The 20,034-nt window shown below is 52.5% G+C and overlaps 9 protein-coding genes across 9 annotated transcripts; 5 read left to right on the top strand and 4 right to left on the bottom strand.

Annotated features, from left to right (window-relative positions):
• Window positions 1-871: 871 nt before the first annotated feature.
• On the top strand, window positions 872-2,324 carry esdC (GTP-binding protein EsdC). The gene is made up of 2 exons (XM_040847997.1): window positions 872-1,319; window positions 1,372-2,324. The coding sequence occupies exons 1-2, from the start codon at window positions 1,128-1,130 to the stop codon at window positions 1,978-1,980; spliced, it is 801 nt and encodes a 266-aa protein (XP_040697885.1). The 5' UTR covers window positions 872-1,127; the 3' UTR covers window positions 1,981-2,324.
• Window positions 2,325-2,703: 379 nt separating this feature from the next.
• Window positions 2,704-3,885, top strand: ASPSYDRAFT_160856 (uncharacterized protein; the record flags this gene model as incomplete). Its single annotated transcript, XM_040842941.1, has 3 exons — window positions 2,704-2,821; window positions 2,881-3,182; window positions 3,307-3,885. The coding sequence occupies 3 exons, from the start codon at window positions 2,704-2,706 to the stop codon at window positions 3,883-3,885; spliced, it is 999 nt and encodes a 332-aa protein (XP_040697884.1).
• An 88-nt stretch (window positions 3,886-3,973) lies between these two features.
• On the bottom strand, window positions 3,974-5,205 carry ASPSYDRAFT_136208 (putative lipase/esterase family protein; the record flags this gene model as incomplete). Its single annotated transcript, XM_040840750.1, has 3 exons — window positions 4,583-5,205; window positions 4,128-4,491; window positions 3,974-4,074 (listed from the first exon to the last, which is right to left on the bottom strand). The coding sequence occupies exons 1-3, from the start codon at window positions 5,183-5,185 to the stop codon at window positions 3,974-3,976; spliced, it is 1,068 nt and encodes a 355-aa protein (XP_040697883.1). The 5' UTR covers window positions 5,186-5,205.
• A 1,778-nt stretch (window positions 5,206-6,983) lies between these two features.
• On the bottom strand, window positions 6,984-11,086 carry ASPSYDRAFT_485098 (putative nuclear pore complex subunit Nup85). The gene is made up of 4 exons (XM_040847639.1): window positions 10,551-11,086; window positions 8,242-10,490; window positions 7,692-8,193; window positions 6,984-7,632 (listed from the first exon to the last, which is right to left on the bottom strand). Exons 1-4 carry the CDS (start codon window positions 10,618-10,620, stop codon window positions 7,163-7,165), a joined length of 3,291 nt encoding a protein of 1,096 aa, XP_040697882.1. The 5' UTR covers window positions 10,621-11,086; the 3' UTR covers window positions 6,984-7,162.
• A 533-nt stretch (window positions 11,087-11,619) lies between these two features.
• Window positions 11,620-12,312, top strand: ASPSYDRAFT_160814 (uncharacterized protein; the record flags this gene model as incomplete). The annotated part of the gene is made up of 1 exon (XM_040842937.1): window positions 11,620-12,312. One exon carries the CDS (start codon window positions 11,620-11,622, stop codon window positions 12,310-12,312), a length of 693 nt encoding a protein of 230 aa, XP_040697881.1.
• Window positions 12,313-12,595: 283 nt separating this feature from the next.
• On the top strand, window positions 12,596-13,936 carry ASPSYDRAFT_61422 (uncharacterized protein; the record flags this gene model as incomplete). The annotated part of the gene is made up of 2 exons (XM_040849985.1): window positions 12,596-12,664; window positions 12,794-13,936. 2 exons carry the CDS (start codon window positions 12,596-12,598, stop codon window positions 13,934-13,936), a joined length of 1,212 nt encoding a protein of 403 aa, XP_040697880.1.
• Window positions 13,937-14,035: 99 nt separating this feature from the next.
• ASPSYDRAFT_93833 (RTA1 domain-containing protein) lies at window positions 14,036-15,003 on the bottom strand (the record flags this gene model as incomplete). The annotated part of the gene is made up of 3 exons (XM_040852890.1): window positions 14,036-14,466; window positions 14,521-14,769; window positions 14,841-15,003. The coding sequence occupies 3 exons, from the start codon at window positions 15,001-15,003 to the stop codon at window positions 14,036-14,038; spliced, it is 843 nt and encodes a 280-aa protein (XP_040697879.1).
• Window positions 15,004-15,276: 273 nt separating this feature from the next.
• ASPSYDRAFT_50062 (biliverdin-producing heme oxygenase) lies at window positions 15,277-16,770 on the top strand. Its single transcript, XM_040847995.1, has 2 exons — window positions 15,277-15,619; window positions 15,680-16,770. The coding sequence occupies exons 1-2, from the start codon at window positions 15,570-15,572 to the stop codon at window positions 16,413-16,415; spliced, it is 786 nt and encodes a 261-aa protein (XP_040697878.1). The 5' UTR covers window positions 15,277-15,569; the 3' UTR covers window positions 16,416-16,770.
• ASPSYDRAFT_61419 (uncharacterized protein) lies at window positions 16,760-19,987 on the bottom strand (the record flags this gene model as incomplete). The annotated part of the gene is made up of 6 exons (XM_040849984.1): window positions 16,760-17,913; window positions 18,087-18,090; window positions 18,119-18,304; window positions 18,363-19,574; window positions 19,665-19,745; window positions 19,805-19,987. The coding sequence occupies 6 exons, from the start codon at window positions 19,985-19,987 to the stop codon at window positions 16,760-16,762; spliced, it is 2,820 nt and encodes a 939-aa protein (XP_040697877.1).
• Between the last annotated feature and the right edge of the window lie 47 nt (window positions 19,988-20,034).

Genomic DNA, 20,034 nt, shown 5'->3' with positions numbered 1-20,034 from the left:
GGTGATATACGGTGTATGTCATTGTCGGTAGACTGCATAATAAGAGACGCGGGGAGTCTCATCTCCTCTTTCCCTTCTCTATTGTGTATGCAGTGGGTGTGAAGCCGTGCCAGTGAACAAGTCTACGGCTACTCCCGTGTTTTATCCTCAATCTCAGCGAACGAGATGTTTCGTGTCGACCAGCCGTCTCTGTCTGCGGGCGAGAATGTCTGGATGAGTCTCAGTTGACGACACTGCAGGTGGAAAGTCTATGTGGTGATCACAACCCCCATTGGCCGATCGAGTGACGGGCTCATCACGGGCGCTAACTCGTTGGGGCTGATTGGCTCGTGGCCGGCCGCACTGCAGGTGACAGCAGGCCAATCAAACTGAGTAACTTACCGCCGCACCAGTCCACTGGCCCACCTGTAGCCCCACAGTAGAAGCGGGGCAGAGGCTAAAGCACAGTGATTGGCGGAGGGCAGTCGACGAAAATAGAAGACACCAATGGGACTTTATGCAGTGTGATGAGAGGATGAGAATCAATCTTGTGCTCAGAGACCGCAGTCTGCCTTAAGAGGCTCGCAAGCGCCCGGCTCGACTCTTCTCTTTTTTCTCTTTTTTCTTCAGCAAGCAAGTCTTGTCGAAGCTGCCTTAATTTGAGTATCCTGTGCACTGGTTGCACTTGTTTGTTGTTCTTTTCTACTTACTTACACTTCATCTTTAATCCCCCCCCCACCTTTTTTACTATATCCAAAAACCCCAGACGAGCTGTGCTCTCTGACCAATATTTGCCCTTGCCTTTATTATCTGCTGTGCAGGATACTCCAAATTAATCAATCTTGACGGGTTCATTGTCGTTGCCGGTCAACGTGCTCTGCTCTCCGTTCGCCAGCTCCAACCAACTTGCTCCGCCTCAATCTTCGTTATAATTCGATTTCCAACATTTGTGTCGGGACTGGATCCTTTGCGACAAAGAAAAAAGCCTCGTCTGTTGCTGTGCCACCCAACAAGCCAACAGAATCGCTGTGAACTGCTTAATTCGGCTCTGGTAGTCCTTTAAATCAGTTCATCGTCAACGACCACTTCGACACGCTTTATACTACTATTTACACCTCCGTCTATACTTAATATCTATTGCTATCAACATGTCCGCCGTTCAACTCAAGTTCAACCTCCGCACCTCGTCCAACGTCAAGACCGTGCACCTTGTCGGCTCCTGGGACAACTACGCTCGCCAGATTCCCCTTTCTCGCGACGGCTCCAAGTCGGGCTCGTGGGTTGGCAAGTTCCGCTTCCAGACCTCGATGCTGAAGCTGGGTGGCCGCTACTGGTACTACGTATGTTCTTCAGTGTAACTATCTTTGTTTTACAGTCAAACTAACAGATCAGTACATTCTCGACGGCTACCACGTCTCGCACGATCCCGCTGCCGAGTACACCGTCGAGCCCACCACCGGCCGCAAGCTCAACATCCTCGACGTGCCCGGCGGCAAAGAGTCTTCTTCGTCTTCGTCTTCCAACCGCCGCAGCAGCCGCCGCTCTGAAGTTGCCACCGGCCGCGGAATCTCGCCATCGCGCATCCACCACCCCAAGCCCTCCAAGCCCTACGCCTCCCGCCAGCTGCGCGAGGCCGACTTCGCGCCCCAGAACATGGAGGAGCTCACGCGCCGCTTCGCCTCATCCCGCATGTCCGACGACTACAGCGATCTGTCCTCGTCCCCGCCTTCGTCCGTGGGCTCGTCGCTCTCGTCCCGCTCGTCCGGCAGTACCTCGCCCTCTTCGATCAGCTCCATGTCGGATTCCTCTGCGTGCCACTGTGAGCGCTACGGAATCACCCGCAAGGGCGACCGCGTCAAGCTCGACTGCGGGGGCAGCAAGTGCGGCTATATCTCCGAGTCGTCCGAGGACTCCTGCTCCGAGGATGAGTCCGACTTTGATGAGGAGTACAGCCGTGCGCGCCGCGGTGTGCGCCGTCAGGGTATTGTTGTTCGTCGCTAGATGAGACTGTAATTTCAGGGAGTGAGCCCTTCCGTTCTCCCTCTCTCTCTCTCTCATCTCTCTCCGTTCAAGACCGCAACAATGTCCGGATTGACTGGCTCAGATCGGCTTCTTGGCTTGACAGGTGCTTGTGCAGTTGAACGCCTGCTGTTCTTCGGTACATAAGTATACAGTCACTCATTTAATCTGCTGTTGATTCTGTCGAGTTCTGTTCACAGCTTACTTGACGCCAACATGCCTATATTATAGTTATATATATATAAAACCCGCAAAAAAAGGATGGCCGGTCTAGACGGTCCTGTCCTCACCGGATGCGGGTAATACGAGCTGTGCTCGACTCGTGCCCGGTGGGGTGAAGGATCAAAAGGGCTGGATGGGATATGAATGATTGCAGGGACAAATAAGACAAGGACCGCTCTGTTGCAGTTTCTGCAGTTTCTCAGACCTGGCTGTACAGCCTGGCGGTCGCTTGGTGAAAGTGGAGGAGTAGGTGGTAGGAGAAAGTGCAGATGAAGATAGGATATGAATCATGAATGAGCATGGTGATGAATAACGACTGTTATCAACGTTTGAATACTTTTTTGAACTTGTAGTTTGATTGTAGTTCGATGCAGGGTCGGACAATCCGTCCGGAAAAGCCGAGAGGCGACTGTTTAAATAGTTCTACTCCCCTCCAACTAAAGCTCTCTCCACCCATCGTTCAACATACAACATATTAATAAAATGCCTCCTACTCCGCTAACAGCAGTCTACAAACAAATCAACTCCTCTACAATAACAACAGACATCTACCTCCCGGCACACCCACCCCCTCAATCAAATAATGGCCTCTACCCAGTCCGTACGTCCACCGGTTCTACGTCTCCAACTGAACCCTCCCAGCTAAATAAGAAATAAAAGTAATAAACATCCACGGCGGCGCCTTCATGCTCGGCCACAGCAGCATGGTCTCAATGCCCCAAATCACCGACTGTCTCGCGCGTGGATGGATCGTGATCTGTCCGAACCACAGGCTCTGTCCCGGAATTGACGTGCGGAGCGGTGCAATGGCTGATATAAGAGACCTGCTGGGCTGGATATACGACGGAAGTCTAGACCGGTTCCTGGAGAAACAGGGACAGGATAGGTACATGTATAAGACTGATACAGACCGCGTAATGGCATTTGGGACGAGCAGTGGCGGGTTTTTGGCTTTGGCTTTGGTTTGTCTTCCCATCTGATAATTGATGATTTTCTACAACCCCCCCCCCTTCCTGGTGATGGAGGGACAGACAGACAGACAGACAGACAGACAGATGAGCTTGATATTGATATACGAACCCCTAGGGCTACGACACGCCCCGCCCACCCCGCGCAATCCTAAACTTCTACGGCGCAGTGCACTTCACACATCCATTCTGGCGAGCCCCTCTCCCACACGTCAAATCCAAACTTCCGCCTGGCGGATTCACGTCAGAGTTCCTGCAAAGGGTGTACATCGAGTTCCCGATTCCCACGACAAGCGGGATATCACTCGAGGGCCAGGGCCAGGGCCAGGACGCGCCCAATAAACCGGATTTCAGCCGGCCCAGAGATGCATTCGCGCTGACACAGATTGCGGATGGGACGGTTCTTGATGCTATTTTCCCGGCGGCTTGTGGGGACGTTACTGAGATTGACCCTGTTGCGAGGGTTGAGGAGGGGTTCCCGGCTACGGCGATTGTGCATGGGGATGCGGATATGATGGTTTCGGTTGATGTGAGTAGGAAGCTGTTTGATGTTTTGAAGGGGAAAGGGGTGGAGTGTGAGCTTATAGAAGTTCCTGGGGAGGACCATACGTTTGCGATGGGGATGGAGGTGGGGAGTAGGGCTTGGGAGGTTTCGAGAAGGGGGTTTGATTTTTTGGAGAGGATCATTTGGGCTTAATCTGTTTCTAAATGAGAGTGGGGTGTGTGGTGTATAGCATATAGTACAGGAGAGATTGCGGGGATCTTCGACGTTATACCAGACCAACTCACGCAACAAATCCATAAGCGCGATGGACAGCACGCAGAAACGTGACTGCATCATCAAAAGCCTTCGTCCGGAGACCTTCATCAATTGCAAAAGACGGCACTACACCTAGCATCAGTTATCGGGATTAAAGTAGATGTGTAGAAGATACTCACACTCCGTCCACCCATGAATCTGTCCTTCAGCCACATTCATCCTCACAACAGCTGCTCTCCCATCTGGCTGATCTGGTGTATCTAGATTCCTCACCCGGTTACCAGCTTTCGCCTCTTGTTCCAACCTCTCCGCCATCTTCACCGTCTCATCCCGCAGGATGTCCGCTCCACCAACAACAAAGAGCACATTCTGCGGCAGGACGCTCAAGTCCGCCAACGTCGGATGAAGAAGTGTGTTCCCCATATCCCTCGCTCTGTTTGGTCCAGCATACGCATCGAACAGCGGCTGCAGGAAAGACAGCGGATCCACCGCCGGAAAGTCAGGCGGTTTGGGTTTGCCCCAGGGTGGGAGGCGGAAGTCGACCTTTCACTTTCATTTAGCCATCCATTCCTTTGTTTAGTAGCAGATTAAAAAAAAGAAGGAGAAGAACAAGAAGAAGTGAAGGGAAACATACCACCCCCTCAAAACTAACCAACCCTTTAACCCCACCCGAAGCCGATAATTCCTGTGCAACAGAAAATGCCAGATTCCCGCCAACCGAAAACCCACTGACCGTGAACACCGCCGGATCAGCACCCCATAGCCTCTCAGCGTTCTGTATCAGGTACTCCGCAACATCACGCACATCCTCATGCGCAGCAGGGAAAGTATGCACCGGCGCATAGCGGTACGAGGTTGAAACCACCACGGCGCCAGATTTCTCTGCTAACCGTGCGCAGAACCGCGCGTTGCCCTCGGGGAGACCACCGAGGAATGCGCCGCCGTGGATGTTGAGATGCAGTGGTACCTTCTGGGGTTGGGACTGTACTGAGTGGGATTTATGTTTGGGGGTGTAGATTACGGCTCGAAGGGTACGGTCTGATTTCCAGTTTCCTTTTAGTGGTATGCGGATCTCGCTGGTATGTGGGAATTTCCGGGAGATGGCCCATTCGATTGTGTATGTGAGAAGGGTGATGGGTTGGAGGAGAAGGAGGAGAGCGCGGGTGCGGAGGGGCAGAGAGGGATTGAAGAGCGCGTCTTTGGAGATGCGGAGGGCACGTATCAGGAAAGACATCATGAAATCATGAAGGTTGCAAGAAGATGGAAACGGAGGGGAAAGACAAAGTGATGACTTTATACGTTCACGTCTGCTCCTCCATTCGTATTCGGTCAGCTGAGCTTGGTTCCAATCTACCACACGAGCTAATCATCTTCAGATATAGTCTTATGATTGTTTCAATATTAAGAGATCTACTCTGTATTGTATATATTGTTTTTAAGACATAGCCCGTCGCTCATCCAATCGTGCCTCATGCTCAACAACAACAACAACAACGCTGTCAAACGGCTCCTTCTCGTCCTCCTCCATCATCCCCACATAAAACAAGCCAAGAAAAGCCGAGATGTTCATATCTTCGTTCCAGAACGAATACGCAAAAAGGACAGGATGATGCTCTGACCGGCAGACACCGAATCGAACCGAATAGGGATCCGGAAACAAAAAAAAAATATAAGACTGAATGGGATATCCGAGCGTAACAAACGAGAAGAGAAGCATGCGAAAAACGAGTAGTTGCGCTTCAATCAAAATGCGAAACCGACTGCAATGCGGATGCGAGGTCTCATCGTGAACTAGCACAAGAGGAATTGCTGTTTCGTCGTGCCACATGCTTGGGGCAGGCGTAGCCTACCAGCACGGTCTTCTCTTGCGTTTGGTGGCCGCGTTGCCCGTATGCTGTGCATGGATCGATGGCGTGCTGGAAGTATAGGCAGCCGCAGACGGAGTAGCGTTCGACGAGTTGGTAGCACATCGTGACTGGCTTGTCAAAAGCGTCGATGTGGTGAGGTAAAAGGTTCGCACGGCGATAACAACAAGCGAAAGAAGAACAGAAACACGCAGCAGAAGCAAGCAAAGCAGCAAGCAGCAAGCAGAATAGAATTAAGAGAGTGTGTGAGAATGAGTAGTAGTGAGTGTGGATATTCGAAGCTCCAGCGGGCACATTAAACTCTTATAGAAATACCGAACCCAAACCCGACTCTTCAGGCGCACCATGTCCAGCCCTAGGGGACCCCGATATCTCCTTCAGGAAACGAAACTGGCAAGAGCACAAGTAGGAAATGAGGCGGAGGAAAGAAAAAGCAACAATTGTCAAATCACTGCCGGTGGACGCCTATTGTTGACAACTATTCTGGTCGGTTCGTACCTTTTGGTGCCATGACAAAGCTCCCCCAATGCATAGGCCATGGCTGCAGTAGCCAGCAGGGCAGCTACGAACCCAGCAAAGGATCACCGGCGTAACGGCTGAATGGGTCCCATAGGGCGGGCGAGCCACGAGCGCGACTGGAGACGAGTTTCAACGGGCGGCCATCGCCGACCCGGATACTCGTTAGGCCATACAGATGGGACTTGTTGGAAGACTGCAATTGGAAAGAGAATCAAGCCAAGTGACGATCGGGGCTGAACTGGAGCATCATCCATCATCATTGATCAGCCTAATCCACTGCAGCACTGGCCCCTGCACCGGGCTCATGCTATTCTCTAAGCGTGGATATTCAGCACTTCCACAAACAGGGCTTAGCGTGCTGGGCCGGGGCACGACATTAGTTTCATTTCGTGTGAATTGGAGCAATGGTCCCAGTTTTTGGTCGGGGCCTTGCGGCTGGCGCTTCTTTTCAGCTGTCATGGTCTGTAGATGACTCTTCCGATGCATTCCGCCGGTCAGCAATCTCGCTGCCTGACAGAGGTGACACTGAGTACCTCGGATCAGGCCAGACGGTTTCAGAGGAGTCTGCAGTAACGAACACTTTTAGCACTTTTAGAATTGGCTCACACTGGCCCAGTGACCGCCCAGCGACCGCCCAGTGCCCGGTCTCTGGTGGTTGTGGAGGCTGCGGTCAGTGAGGCTGCGGTCAGTGAGGCTGAAGGGATCAGTCATCACGGTGGCAAATCTGAATGGATTAGGTAACTGCTGACTCCGAGCCCTCCCGTGCAACGGTGCAACTCATACTATAGTTATTACTACACAATCAAAGAAAGCAAACAGCAGACAGCAGACTACACCCTCCCCAGAGCCCCAAAGCTCAGCCCACTCGCTAGTCCCAAGCGCAGCATCCGGATGATGTCTTCTCCCGTCGTGTCTTCCGTCAATCCTGCCCGCCAATCCCACTCCCGCTCGGCTTGTACTGTAGTCCCCTCGCTGCGCGGCACAAGCACGCCAGAACCTTCCCCGGATCCAGAGGACGAGTGTGTGCGCGCCGACTCTAGCATGTCACTGCCAATGAGCGAAAAGGTGCTTGATCCTGTCATCGACGACACCGACTTTCTCAGTAATTCTCGCGGTGAGGGCGGCTGTACGTATGAGTCTCTGGCCTTTCTAGAATACCCGTGTTTGGAGTAGTACTCGAGGAGCGTCGATCGGAAACACTCTTCGCATTGTGCGTAGACACGAGGTGTGACAGTCTCGAGATCCTCAATCGCAGACAGTACCGCAAACTGCTGAGAGGTCGTCAACACAGACATCGATGCTACTGTGGTCAGTGGTTTATTCCAAGAAAAGAAAGGAACGAGAAATACGACAACGTACGGTGAATAAAAGGTAGAGCCTCTCCCAGAAGAGCTAGCAGCCCGTCCACCTGGATAGCGGAATCGCGATCCGGATCGTAGAGCCCCCCATAGATGCCGTCCGCAGCACTGCTGATCACTGCAACCAGGGCCTGTGCTGCAGCCCGACGCCTAGCTAGCGGCTTGTAGCGCGGCTTCTGTCCGTGCTGCAGCCCGATCGCCTCGTCACGGGTCTCGTAGAACCGCCGCAGGGTCGCGTATCCACTAAAGTAAAATTGCAGTGTCGAAGCAGCCTCCTCGTCCACATTTGCAACTGCCGACAGGCACGTCTTCGGTTCCCGAATCAACGCCTGCAGCTGCCCATCCAGATCTCTCGAAGCAGGATACGCCCGAGAATGGACGAGGCTGTAGGAGATGAGAAGGTCAACTACAGATTTGACCTTGCGGCGGTTGTGTGCACGAGCATAGCAAATTAGTGCCAACCCATATTCTTCCGAGTTGGAAACAGTGAGGTCCCCATACCGCTGGGAAAGTTAGTATTACATTCCAGCATGCCTTTGTGCGCCACTTACCTCTGAAACTCGCCGCCCTTCGTTGTCCAGCCCCAATTCCGAGCACAATAAAACAACCTTGTCCATCTGTTCCGCCGTGTCGAGAGGAAGTTTGTCCAGCAATTCCGAGACACTTTTTTGCATCTTCTGGTTGTCATCTAGTCTGCTCAACACTTCGAGTGCAATCTCCCATCCATTCCGAGATCCGGTGGCATTCCTAATAGTCTGTCTCTCAAATAGACCCGCGGCGTATGCGCTAAGCACATCATCTCTATTGACCTCACGGGTAGATGCATTATCGTTTTGGCCGTACGAAAGCACCATCAGGTCATCCTCACTCAGCCCAGAGGGTGCACTACCACTGCTCTTTGTGTCTAGCCAGCCACCAATGGATGCCACCTCTGCCACAGCTGAAGCCACACAGAGCGACCAGGTCTGCAATAATTCTAGTACTCCCTCAATGTCACCCTCGAAAACCGACCCCAGGCCAACTTCAAGAGGGCTAAGCGCGTTGATGCGGAATCCCTTGTTGTCGCCAGTGTCGGTTGCGCTTCTGAAAGCCAGGCTCAAACGGCGAAGATATGGATCTGAACGTGGCGTTGGTCTACGGTTACGTAGGAAGTTTCCAGCGCTACCGTTGGCGGTATCCTCATCGTCTTCGCCGTCCCACCAGACGGTTAAACCAATTGTGGCTTCAACCCAGCCCTGCGAATGATTCATGACAGCAACTGGGTCTCCTAGTATAATTCGGTACATCGACCGTAGATTTTGGTAGATTGTCCACGGCACCCGACTTTCGGCCATGCGGGCAGACTCAGTGAATGAAGTTCCCTGAGTGGGATTTGGGCCCAGCCCGAAATTGATGGCTTGGAATGGATTGCCCATGGCTGCCCGCGCTGGTACTGGCTGTTCATCTCCTTCGGCAAATTCCTCCAAGTCTGACAAGGCGGTCAAAACTCGCTTTCGATACAGTGCCCACTCTGCACCGCGAACATCCCAGTCATCGTGTTGGACACCGGGACAAGACTCTAACACTTGAAGCATCTTGTTGATGCACCTTTGAATGTTTTGCAACTGCACTCCGCGGTAACCGGCCTGTGGTAAGCCATCCTCCAGCGCTGAGCGAGCGTAGTTAAAATCAGAAGATCGCAGGAGTTTTGCTGCCTCCGAAACTCGGCCTCGTAAAATAGCAGCATTGACAATTTCCCAGAAGTTTGAAGACGCAGTTGGGTCGGATCCGACTTGTCCCAGGGCTTGAATGTCACCTAACAGAGAATCGTTCGCCTCTAGCCAATCCAAGAGCACTCTGGGCATGGGAACAGGTGTTTCGGAACGATTGCCAAACACTAGAGAACGGGGCGCCGCGAATCCAAAATTGTTGGGAAAACCGGCCGATTTGGTAGAAGTGGGCGGTGGGTGGTGAAGTTGCAGCAATAACGACCCCAAAAAGCCAGCCTTTGTAACATTCGCCGCATTATCTCCAGGGCCAATTCCTGCACCTCCCCGGGAAGGATCACTGTCTTCAGGCGCGTTGTACCACACTTTGGATAGCGCGGCGCAGATCTTTCCTATGACCTCCTGCGTATACTGATCGTTATACTGTGCCTGTCTTGCTTCATCGTACATCCGGGAAATCTCATCCTCAGTTTGAATAATAAAATCATCCGGCTCTCCTGCCTTTGCTTTGCAACCTCGTGACGCGAGATTTCGCACAATGGCTGGCATAGGTGAATTTTTCTTCGGCGAGAGTTTTGTTTTGCGCAGAGGCGACTGCGCTGCCCACTTTTCGTCAAGCTTGGGCCGTTTGGCATATTCAGGATTCGAGTAGATCGACTTGCGTTGTGGTAAAATCGCCGGTGCGGGCGCTGTGTTGCTTCCATGAGAATCGAAAAAGTTCACTCCTGATCCTGCAGTCCTTCTGCTCTCTTCTATGAACTCGTCCTCATACTCCTCCTCCTCCTCCATCGGCTCATTGTTTTCTTCCTCGTAGCCTAGCTCACCAGACATTTGCGACGACTGCGGACCATTCGACATGCCCCAGTTCATTGAGTTGCCAAACCGAGGACCCGCGGACACGTCAAAAAGGGATTCCGAGAAAGGTTTCGCCGGTGCGGTCTTTTTTGTCCGAGACGCGAAATCGGGGGAGTCCACGGAGGAGCCGAAGATGCTGTCATTCAGCAATTCGGATTGGCTGAAGATAGGCTTCCCGGAGTTGTCTGGGGATCGCGCGCTCATCTGGGAGCCACCGTAGATAGTAGACGGGGGAGGTCCTTGCGGAGTGAAAGAGTTAGTGGCAGATGGCGGTTGAGCTGGAGTCAAAGAGCCATTACGAAAAAGGTTTCGTGACTTTCCAGGTGTGGAGGGAGAGAAATTCGAGTCGAATTTGAATGAGAAGCTCATCTTGGTCTGTGAAGGGATGATGAACCTAAAAACGTTGACTCGTCAAGTTTACAGGTTGCTAGTTGGGTATCGCGGAAAAGAATCGCTCTCCACGCGGCTGTTAAAGTTGAACACGCCGACGAGGTGAGAAAAGTAAATCAATCCCGTGCCATAAATTGCAGGATGCTGATAAGGCCGCCACGAGGTCGTAGGTTCCTTTTTCTTAAAAAGAAAGCTGATGGCGGAGCTCCAACACGCATACTTTTTCGCTGTGTTATGATGGTTGCTTCGAGACCGCGGAGACTTGGCAGTCATGTGATGTCACGTGGAGTATACTTGTTACAAGAGTGGATTTCATTCACAGCACAGTGAATAATATACCTTTCCTCGAGCCCACATGGACGGTATTTACTCTCATAGCAGCGAGGGAGTCGCATTCGGGATCTCTATGGGAATATCTTCCCAGGTGGCAGTCGCGGGGAGTCAGTGAGAGAACTCTCTGTTGGCTGCAGTTCATACGTAGAACTCGTATTTCCCAAAAGGTTTATGTGATTTTCCAGCGAATCAAGTCATGTACTGCCACGAGATATCCAAATCCGCGGGCCTGGTGTTCTGGGAAGGTGTCGATTGAGGCTGTGCCAAGGGGCAGGGATCCAGTCAGTTGACTTCCACGCTAGCCCGTTCGAGGTGCTCGTATCCAAAGCCCGTCTGATTGGACAAAACACCAAAGTACCAGGTTCAAAAAAAGACCCTCACGGCTTCGCCCATGGACGAACAGTTCGCATCTGGCAAAGAACCGTCGAAAGTGGAGGGGATCTACCGGCTCAGCCTTGTACCCAAGAATGGCGGGATACGAGAAAAAGCATATAAGGACGGAGGATGCGCTCTTGAGATTCATCTGTCCCTCCATCACCAACACTACCAGATCCTCAACACAGTGAAGGGATCGCAAACATGACTTCCAACTTTCCAGAGACCAATCCATTTCGCACCAACGACGTCAAAAGTTCAGACGTTGATATGCGACCGTCGACTCCCTCGTCAAGGAGCTCAGCCTCCGAGCACCCTCAAAGCATTGACCCCGAGTCGTCCTCGTCGCGTCTATACCACATCTACCATAGCGCCATTCGGTACGATTACCGCGTGATGGACGCTAATAAAAACCAGCTCTATTTCGTTTACAATTCTCACCTAACGCCAAAAAAGGCGGACATCACATTCCACGCTGGTGAGGACAACAAAGCGCCCGTAGCAGGTGTCTGCAAGTTCATCAAATTTACACGGCAATTCAAAGTCGGCTTAGGAGACCCGAACCGTGCGGGAAACATGATCTGGGAAGATCTTCAAGGCCAAAATCTCACCAAATCCAAGTACCGTTGGCCAATGTCTGTTCCTTCGCCCAACGGTGGGCTTGAACGGCGGTGGTTCCTCTGGACGAGAACCCATTCTCAGGCCGTGGAGGGCGAGTCATCGTCGTTCTTTAGCTTCCGCAACTTCAAGCTTGTTGACGAGCTGACCGGGCAGATTGTGGCAATATTCACGAGCAACACCTTCAAGAGCATTCGGAAAAATGGCAAACTCCAGGTGGTTGGTGAGTACGGGCCCGACTTCGACCTCATGGTTCTTATCACCATCCTTGCTATCTATGAAAAAGCCCGACGCAGAAGGGCGGCCAAGGGAGGTGGTGGTGGCGGCGGAGGCGGCGACGGCTAAGAGACTGGCCGCGATAACGATGTATATTATTTGAGCCTTCAATATTTATATACCCATTAGCGTTTTCAAAAAACCGAGCGAACTGGAATAAAACTCGCTGGCAGGTTGCGGAGATGTTTGGCATAGAGTAGTTCGCTAAGAAATGATGCAGCCTAGAGCGGCTCCAGCCTTGGCTATATTAACTCCCACTAACCTGATCCTTCACGAAGCTCCCGGATCTATGAGGACGAGAGCGCCGGCCCGTCCAACTCCTTTCTTTGCCTGAGCCTGCGACAGCCCTCTCATGGCCCAACGACGGTCTCACCAGAAATCCCGCCATGGCTGCCTGGAATGCAAGCGACGTCGAGTCAAGGTATAATCGTCACCTCAGTCTCCCTGTACCCTACGGCCCCTTCTCTCCCCGCTGGCCTCAGCCCTCAATCCCTCCCAGCCATCCAGCCCTGCGCTTTCTTTGCTCTTCCTCATTTATTGTCCCTCCCAGTGCGATGAATCACGACCGGTCTGTGCCAATTGCGCTCGCCGCCAGACAGAATGCGAGTACGATTCGTCCGGTCCGCTCCGGTGGATGACCGACGAGCCATCGCGTTCCCCGCGTCCCCTCTCCGACCGACAACAAGCACCGCCATCCCCGGACTTTAGTCTGCTTGGCCAATTCCGCAGCACCACCGGCGCAAACAATGGCGACGCATCCCTACCTCCTCTAAACATCTGCGACCTTGAACTAATGCTACATTGGGTAAATGAGACCCATGAGATTTTTACACGGAGCCAGCAAACCGAGGCCATCTGGCGCACCCATGTCCCCGCCGAAGCTGTCTCGTATCCGTTCCTCATGCACGGCATTCTGGCCCTGTCAGCCCTACACATCGCATGCACACGATCACCAATCATCCTAGGAGACACCACCCAAAGAGATTACCTCCAGATTGCTATTTCACATCAAGACCAGGCGTTGGCGCTCTTCCGCGAACAGCTCGGCGATATCAACTCTCACAACGGCAAGGCTATGTTTGCTTTTGCTAGTATTACAGTCCTCTACGCCTTTGGCTTCCCACGGACTCCGGAGCCAGGTAACACTGCGGTCGGTGATCTAGTGCAAGCCTTTGTGCTGGCTCGTGGCGTGCAGCAGATCCTAAATCGAGCAATGAGCACTATTTTCGACGATCACATTTGGGCGCCACTACGAGAAGTGAACGATTACGAACCTATTCTTTCAGTCGAAGCTCAAGCTACGGTTGAACGACTACACAAGGCTAATGAAACATGCACTCGGCAGGACCCGATTCTTCATGATTCGTTCCTATATCAAGAGGCAATTGACCACTTGGCCGATCTCATGGCAGCTGCCCATGCAGGGCTGGGATTCGCGCTCGCATGCCGCTGGGTGATCAAACTACAACCCGCTTTTCTGGATCGACTACGGGATCGTCGACCGTTGGCACTGGCGATTCTAGCCTATTTCTGTGCCTTGCTTCCGCGGTACCAAGACATATGGTTTGGTACTGAATGGGCTAGGCGTGTTGTGCAGGAGATATGGTATACTCTGGATGACCATTGGCGGCCATTAATCCATGGGTGCATGAAAGAGGTATTCGGAAACCAGTATTCTGGGATAGAACGATGACACAATTTCAAAAAGGCTTAATAACAAGGCCTGAACATTCTCTGACAGAAGATAGAAATCTTGGTCTATTGCTAGATCGATATATACACTCTTTACTAATCACACGGTAACCTCGCTGATACTCAACCCTCCCTTGGTTGTCATAACGCGTCCGCGGCCCAAGAGACAGTTCACCTCGCTTGGATGGATAACCACGAATATCACCATCACCAACCACATCAGCAGCGCGTCAAACACATATATGAAAGCCTCGTTCCGCAGCAAATAGCCATCCCAACCCTGGAGATACTCGACAACACGGAATATGGATCGGACCAAAATCAGGATGCTAGAACCATAGAGCGCCCACATATGCTTCATCCATGGAGTTGTGCTAGCGTTCCCGAGCGCGGTCGGGTGGCGGTTGATACGTCGCTGGAATATGAACGAGCAGACAACGAAGAAGCCGAAGAAAGCGATTTGGACGAAGAGACCGCCCACGATTATGTTTTCCCCCATCTGCTGCGAGTCTGTGACGAGAATTCCAGCCCCTAAAACACCGTTAGCATATGTTCATGCAGCGCGAGCGGGCATCCGCATTATACCCGAAGATTGCATCAGGAAGCTGAGGACATCGCCAGCAACAAATATTTTGGTCATCCACCCGACCCGGATGATGGAGAATTTCTCGCCGCGTACGAGAATGATGAGTCGGCCCAGGTACATGTAAATACTTGCGGCGAAAAGCGCTGGCGCAACAAGGAGCAGAACACTCTGCATTATGTACGGCCCGAGCGTCCAGTCAGGGGTTTGGGATGCCGATAACGCGCGGCCGATGTATCCTATGAACTCGACTGTTTCTGTCAGAAATGTTTACTAGGAGCGGCTATTTAGAGCCTTTGAAGGGAGCGGGGACGAAACTGACAATACCCTCCAAGCACCATCGGGACGAAAAACCATGTCCTCGTTCGGAACAGGTGGTAGGTATGCACGCCAGTCACTATTCCGTAGAGGATTATGAAGATGACCGCCGCCGCCATGGACGGGTCGTAGAAGTAGGGCTTCCAGTTATCGAAACCGCCGGACATCTTTGCCAACTATAATACGACGGAGCAAGTCGTACGAGAGAAAGATAGGACGAAAATGAAAAATAGATTTGAAAGAATCTGCTTCCCAATTCCCCTCAACTCCTTATAATATATCCAGCCCACTCTCTGCACTATCTGGATCCATCGCAGAAGCAATGACCTCGTATTTCGTGACTTTCTCCTGATCAGGTATAGCGGGCAGACTCGGCCATAAGCCCGATTAAGTAATCCAGCATTCCATCTTTTGGCTAACTACGAGAGTGATTGTATACTCGTCTATTCACGATTTCAAGCCTCTCATGTATCAATTCACCATCAAGAATTATTAGTCAGTCGAGCTGAGAAAGTAATCATGGATGTGTCGGCTGACCCTTTGTTCGTCTCGTACGCGGGTTGATTGGTTGACTACCTATAAAGAACGCAAGGAGGCAGCTCTGACGCAAACGGTACTCCCTCTACCTCAAGTCACATACTTGAAGGCACATCATCTCCAGAGGAAATTCCCACTTCTTCTCTTCTTCAAACTCGACCCTTTTACCCGCATTCGACACCCGTTGATCACTACCATGGCTGAAGCCGACCTCGACCTGGTTTCGCGAATCAAGGCGACTATCAAGTAAACCCCATTCTATCTTCCGGCATACATCCATGATCCGTCGAACATTAACCTGAACAGAGAACCACACGGCGTGGTAAACCAACTGAATACCGCCCGGATACCCCTATGCTTGCCGCCCCAGGCGAATACATCTGGTCTTTATACTCTGGGATTTTCCCGATACGCGGAGATCTATCTTGGATTCGAAGAAATATGGCACTCAATCATCGGCGATTACGGGGATTGGCCTGCTGCCAGTGAGATCAGCGACGACCCGACCATCTTTTTCAGTGACGAAGAAAGGGTCAAGGCTATCCTCCGCTTTCTGTATATGCCCGAACTCTACAGGACTCGACGCCTAGAGTCTGACCTTGCCGCACTGAACTCGCTGGATCCTGATTTCGCCAGTCTCAGCCTCGGGAAGGACAATGCTGGCACCGAGTTTCGACAATACATCAAACAGCGGATACCGGAAAACCCTCATCTCCTTGTGGCATATATCTGGATCATGTACCAGGCTCTGTTTAACGGGGGTCGATTCATCCGGGGCCAACTCCTCAAAGCTGGTCCTGAGTTCTGGGGGCTGGCACCAAAGGAGATGGACCCAACTAATTTCCCTTCGCCACTCTCATTTTGGTGTGTCGAGGATGATAACGCGGTAAGGACGGAATTTAAGAAGAGGGTCTTGAAGGCAGACAAGATATTGACGGAGACTGAGCGGCGCAAAATCTTGGATGAAGCCCTGGAGATCTTTCGTCGATGCAGGCTCATCACCTTGCAGCTTGATGAGCAAGCCGCCGCACTCCAGCAATAAAGATGAACGAACAAACAAAAAAAACATACAACAGCTGGGATTCGCATGTGGTCACCCACCATACTACTAACCAGCCGGCGTGTGGCTTAAGTACGGCTGAGCGGACGGGAAGCCCTGTTTTCCACACCCTGTGGTCGTATGTGCCGGAAAGAAGCAATATTTCTGTATCTATTCACACTCCTACTCAGCGCAAGATATTCGTCCATCAATAAACTCCAGGTTAGATCTGCGGAAACACCATAAACTCTCCTTAAAGTTCGTCGGGTACACCCGCAGGTATATCGCATAATCATACTTTGTCCACTCCAACGCCCATACCACCCAATATAGTCAATTGAACCCTTTTACAGTTTCCCCGTCTTCTTCGCATTCTCCAAAACATACCGGTACCTGGCCTTCCCCTCATGCATATCCGCCAAAGCCAGGTTGACCTCCTCCATCGGCCTGCTCTGCACCCACGGTTTCACACCGTTCTCAGCAGCCAATTCCAGCATCACACGAATATCCTCGGGAGATCCAATTGTCGACCCCGTCACCTTAACACCTTTCTGAATCAACGAAAACGCCCGTAACGGCGGCAGTGGCTCCTCCGGTGCCCCAACCTGCACAAACACACCATTCCGCTTCAAAAGCCTCAGGTACCCCGCCAGCGGCATATTCTCCCCAGAGACAGTGCAGATAATCAAGTCTAGTGACCGCGCATGCTTTTTCGCCCAGGTCTTATCCTCTCCCGTCGCGATGAAGTCATCAGCACCCAGACTACCCGGCGTCGGACCCACCGCATCACTCTTCTTCGCCGACGACCGCGAAATCGCTACCACGGCATCACTCCCCATCGCCTTCGCAAATAACAGGCCCATATGACCTAGTCCTCCAATCCCTACAATCCCAACCCTCTTCCCCGGTCCCGCACCGAAGCGCCTCAACGGCGCAAAAACCGTAACACCGCCACAGAGCAACGGCGCCGCCTCTTCACTGCTTAGTTTCTCGGGAATGCGAAAGACAAAGTGTCCCGGGCCGCGCCACCGATTCGCGTACCCGCCGTAGGCCTTACTCCCGTCGGGGTAGCGCGAGTTGTACGTGCCCACCATTTTGGGACAGTAGGACTCCTCGTTGTCAGCGCAGGCCTCGCAGTCCGGGCGCAGACATGCGGAACATTGCGCGCCTATGCCGACGCGGTCGCCGGGTTTGATGTGCTTGGATGATGGGACGGCACTGCCGATGCGGATTGCGGTGCCGACAATCTCGTGTCCAACGACGCATGGATAGTCTGCTGGCGCCCAGCCGGAGCGGATTGTGTGTACGTCGCTGCCGCAGATGCCGCAGTGGGAGATTTGGACTTCGATGTCCGTTTCTTCAAACGGTTTGGGTGTGAAGGGTTCGTGGGTGAGGGGGGATTTTGGGTCGTGTGCTACCCAACCTGTGAATGTGTCGGGCATTGCGGGACTTTCGTAGGAAAGTATCCAATTGGGCGAGTGAGGGAGGTTGGTTGTTTGGACTGAAGTGCGGAGATGTGTTTTGGCTTTTATATGTATGGGAGTTGGAGACAGCCGACGGACGGGTCGTTTATATTTTTGCCGAGGTTGTGCAGTTCTATGCCGTCACATTCATTACCAGCTTGCTATTCTCGACCAACAATACAACACACGAAATTATTAAACAATGAAGAACAAAACTGTAATGGGTATATGATGCTATTTCACCCCCATCAGCTCCCCTAGCTCGTCGGTCGTCAACGTGCTCCGTCGTCGGTCCCCCGTCCTCTTTCGCGCGATCTTGCCTCCACGACTCCTCTTTCGACTCTCTTGCTCGCGGCGCGATTGCTCAGCTGCGCGAGCTTCGCTTTCGGCAGCTGCCAGTTTTTGACTTACACTCATCCGAGAGGGACCCTATGAATAGACACAATAATTAGGTAAATTTGGCACAGGAAGCGTTGCTCGAACTTACCGGACGTGGCCCCTTGGGCTCGGCTCGTCTCCTTGATGGCCTTCGCGTCACAGCATCTGATTGATGGGCCTTGATTGGCATTGTGTCGTCCTCCTCTTGCCGGTGCTTAGATGGTGATTTACGGTCTCCGCCTGAAATAATGACCCCTTTCCTCGGCGGCTGCGCTACTAACGTGGCGTTATCGGTCCGCTCTTTCAGAGCTCGGCTGGGGCTGGGTTGAGGTTGTTCCTCTGGTGGAGGTGCAGTGTCTTCGCGATTGGGCACCGCCCCTGTCATCTCTTCCTCACACTCGTCCTCATCCCCATCCTCATTCTCCTCGTCTTCCTGGTCTTCGAAAATCGGCGAGTGCATGGCCACGTCGCTGTCTCTGACTCCAGAGTGCCTCGAGTGGACCTGAACATCGAGCTTGAGCCCCATCCGAAGCTCTTCCGCCCGGATAGAGCCTCCGCCATGCGCAATCCGCTTATGCCAGCCGTCCATCATGGTGACTGCTTGCCTCCACCGACTTTCCATCTTTTCCCAGCCCTCGCGAAGTCGTTTGATCTCTTCATCGCGCACCTCGACCTCTTCCAGCGGTACAAATGACGGGTTGGTGAGTAGTGTCTGTAAATGCTCGAGCACCTGTTCCATTTCACCGGATAATTCGTCGCACGACGCAGGTAGGTTTGTGACAGCAGGGCCACCATGAGTTGACCTCTGAGGTCCTGTACTGGCCGCCCCGTATGAATACCCGTTCTCAGTAGCCGAATTTTCCGTCGACGACAATCCTTGTACTTCCTTCAACGTATTAACGGTGTTTCGTGCAAGGAGGATCAGAGAATCGTTCTCATCACTAAGAGTCTGGCACAACTGCGTAAGGAACTCATTCGTTTCCTCCTTCAAGCTGTATCCCGGATCGTGAACACCCTCGCCCCCTGACAGATACCGGGCTCGAGACGACTGGCTAGCGGCAGGATTGATATTGATAGTGGTCACACCCAATCCGTCGCGTTTCCCTCGTTGTCGGTCTGCCAGGTGGGCCTTCAGTTTCTGTAGCTCGAGATCGCGCTTGCGAATGTCGTTGGCGCACTGGGATCGGACTTGCTGTACGGTAGTCTTCATGCGCTGGACTTGGTCTTTCAGTCCACGGATGGTTGCATCCGCACTCGACATATTGGTTTTGAATGCCCGTCCCTGGGCCTCGGCCAGCGCCAGCGACCGCGATAATTCCGACTTCTTCGTTTGGAGTTTTTCCTGCAGCGTGTTAGGTCTGAAACCCACCTGAACCTATCAGGCCTAGAGATGGATTTTCTTCGCACATACAATTTCCACAGTCTTATGAGAATCTTCTGCTCGTAGCGTCCGGATCGTTGTCGCTAGGTTCTCCCGATGTTCTGCCTCGCGCTTTGAGTTCCGTCAGTCGGGAACGCCGACCCCTGGCCGTGTGCAAGGACGAAACTTACATCTCGCCTTAAAACCAAATCATTCACGAGATTAATGATCCTTGCCATTGTGTCCGTCACCCCACCCTCCTCATTTTCTGGGTTTGCGAAATCAATCGGTCGGCCTGTCTTCACAAGGCCCCGGGCCAGCAAGACATTATTAATGTATGTAGAAGCAGCATGCAGATCACCCTGCGGCTCCATGATGAACGGACGTGCTTGTCCTGCAAGCAGCCTGAGTTATTAAAGTA

Source organism: Aspergillus sydowii (genome assembly GCF_001890705.1).
Source record: "Aspergillus sydowii CBS 593.65 unplaced genomic scaffold ASPSYscaffold_14, whole genome shotgun sequence".
In the NCBI taxonomy this organism is placed as follows: Eukaryota; Fungi; Ascomycota; class Eurotiomycetes; order Eurotiales; family Aspergillaceae; genus Aspergillus; species Aspergillus sydowii.
The sequence above is the reverse complement of the archived record's forward strand: the minus strand, read 5'-3'. Positions and strand labels throughout refer to the sequence as shown.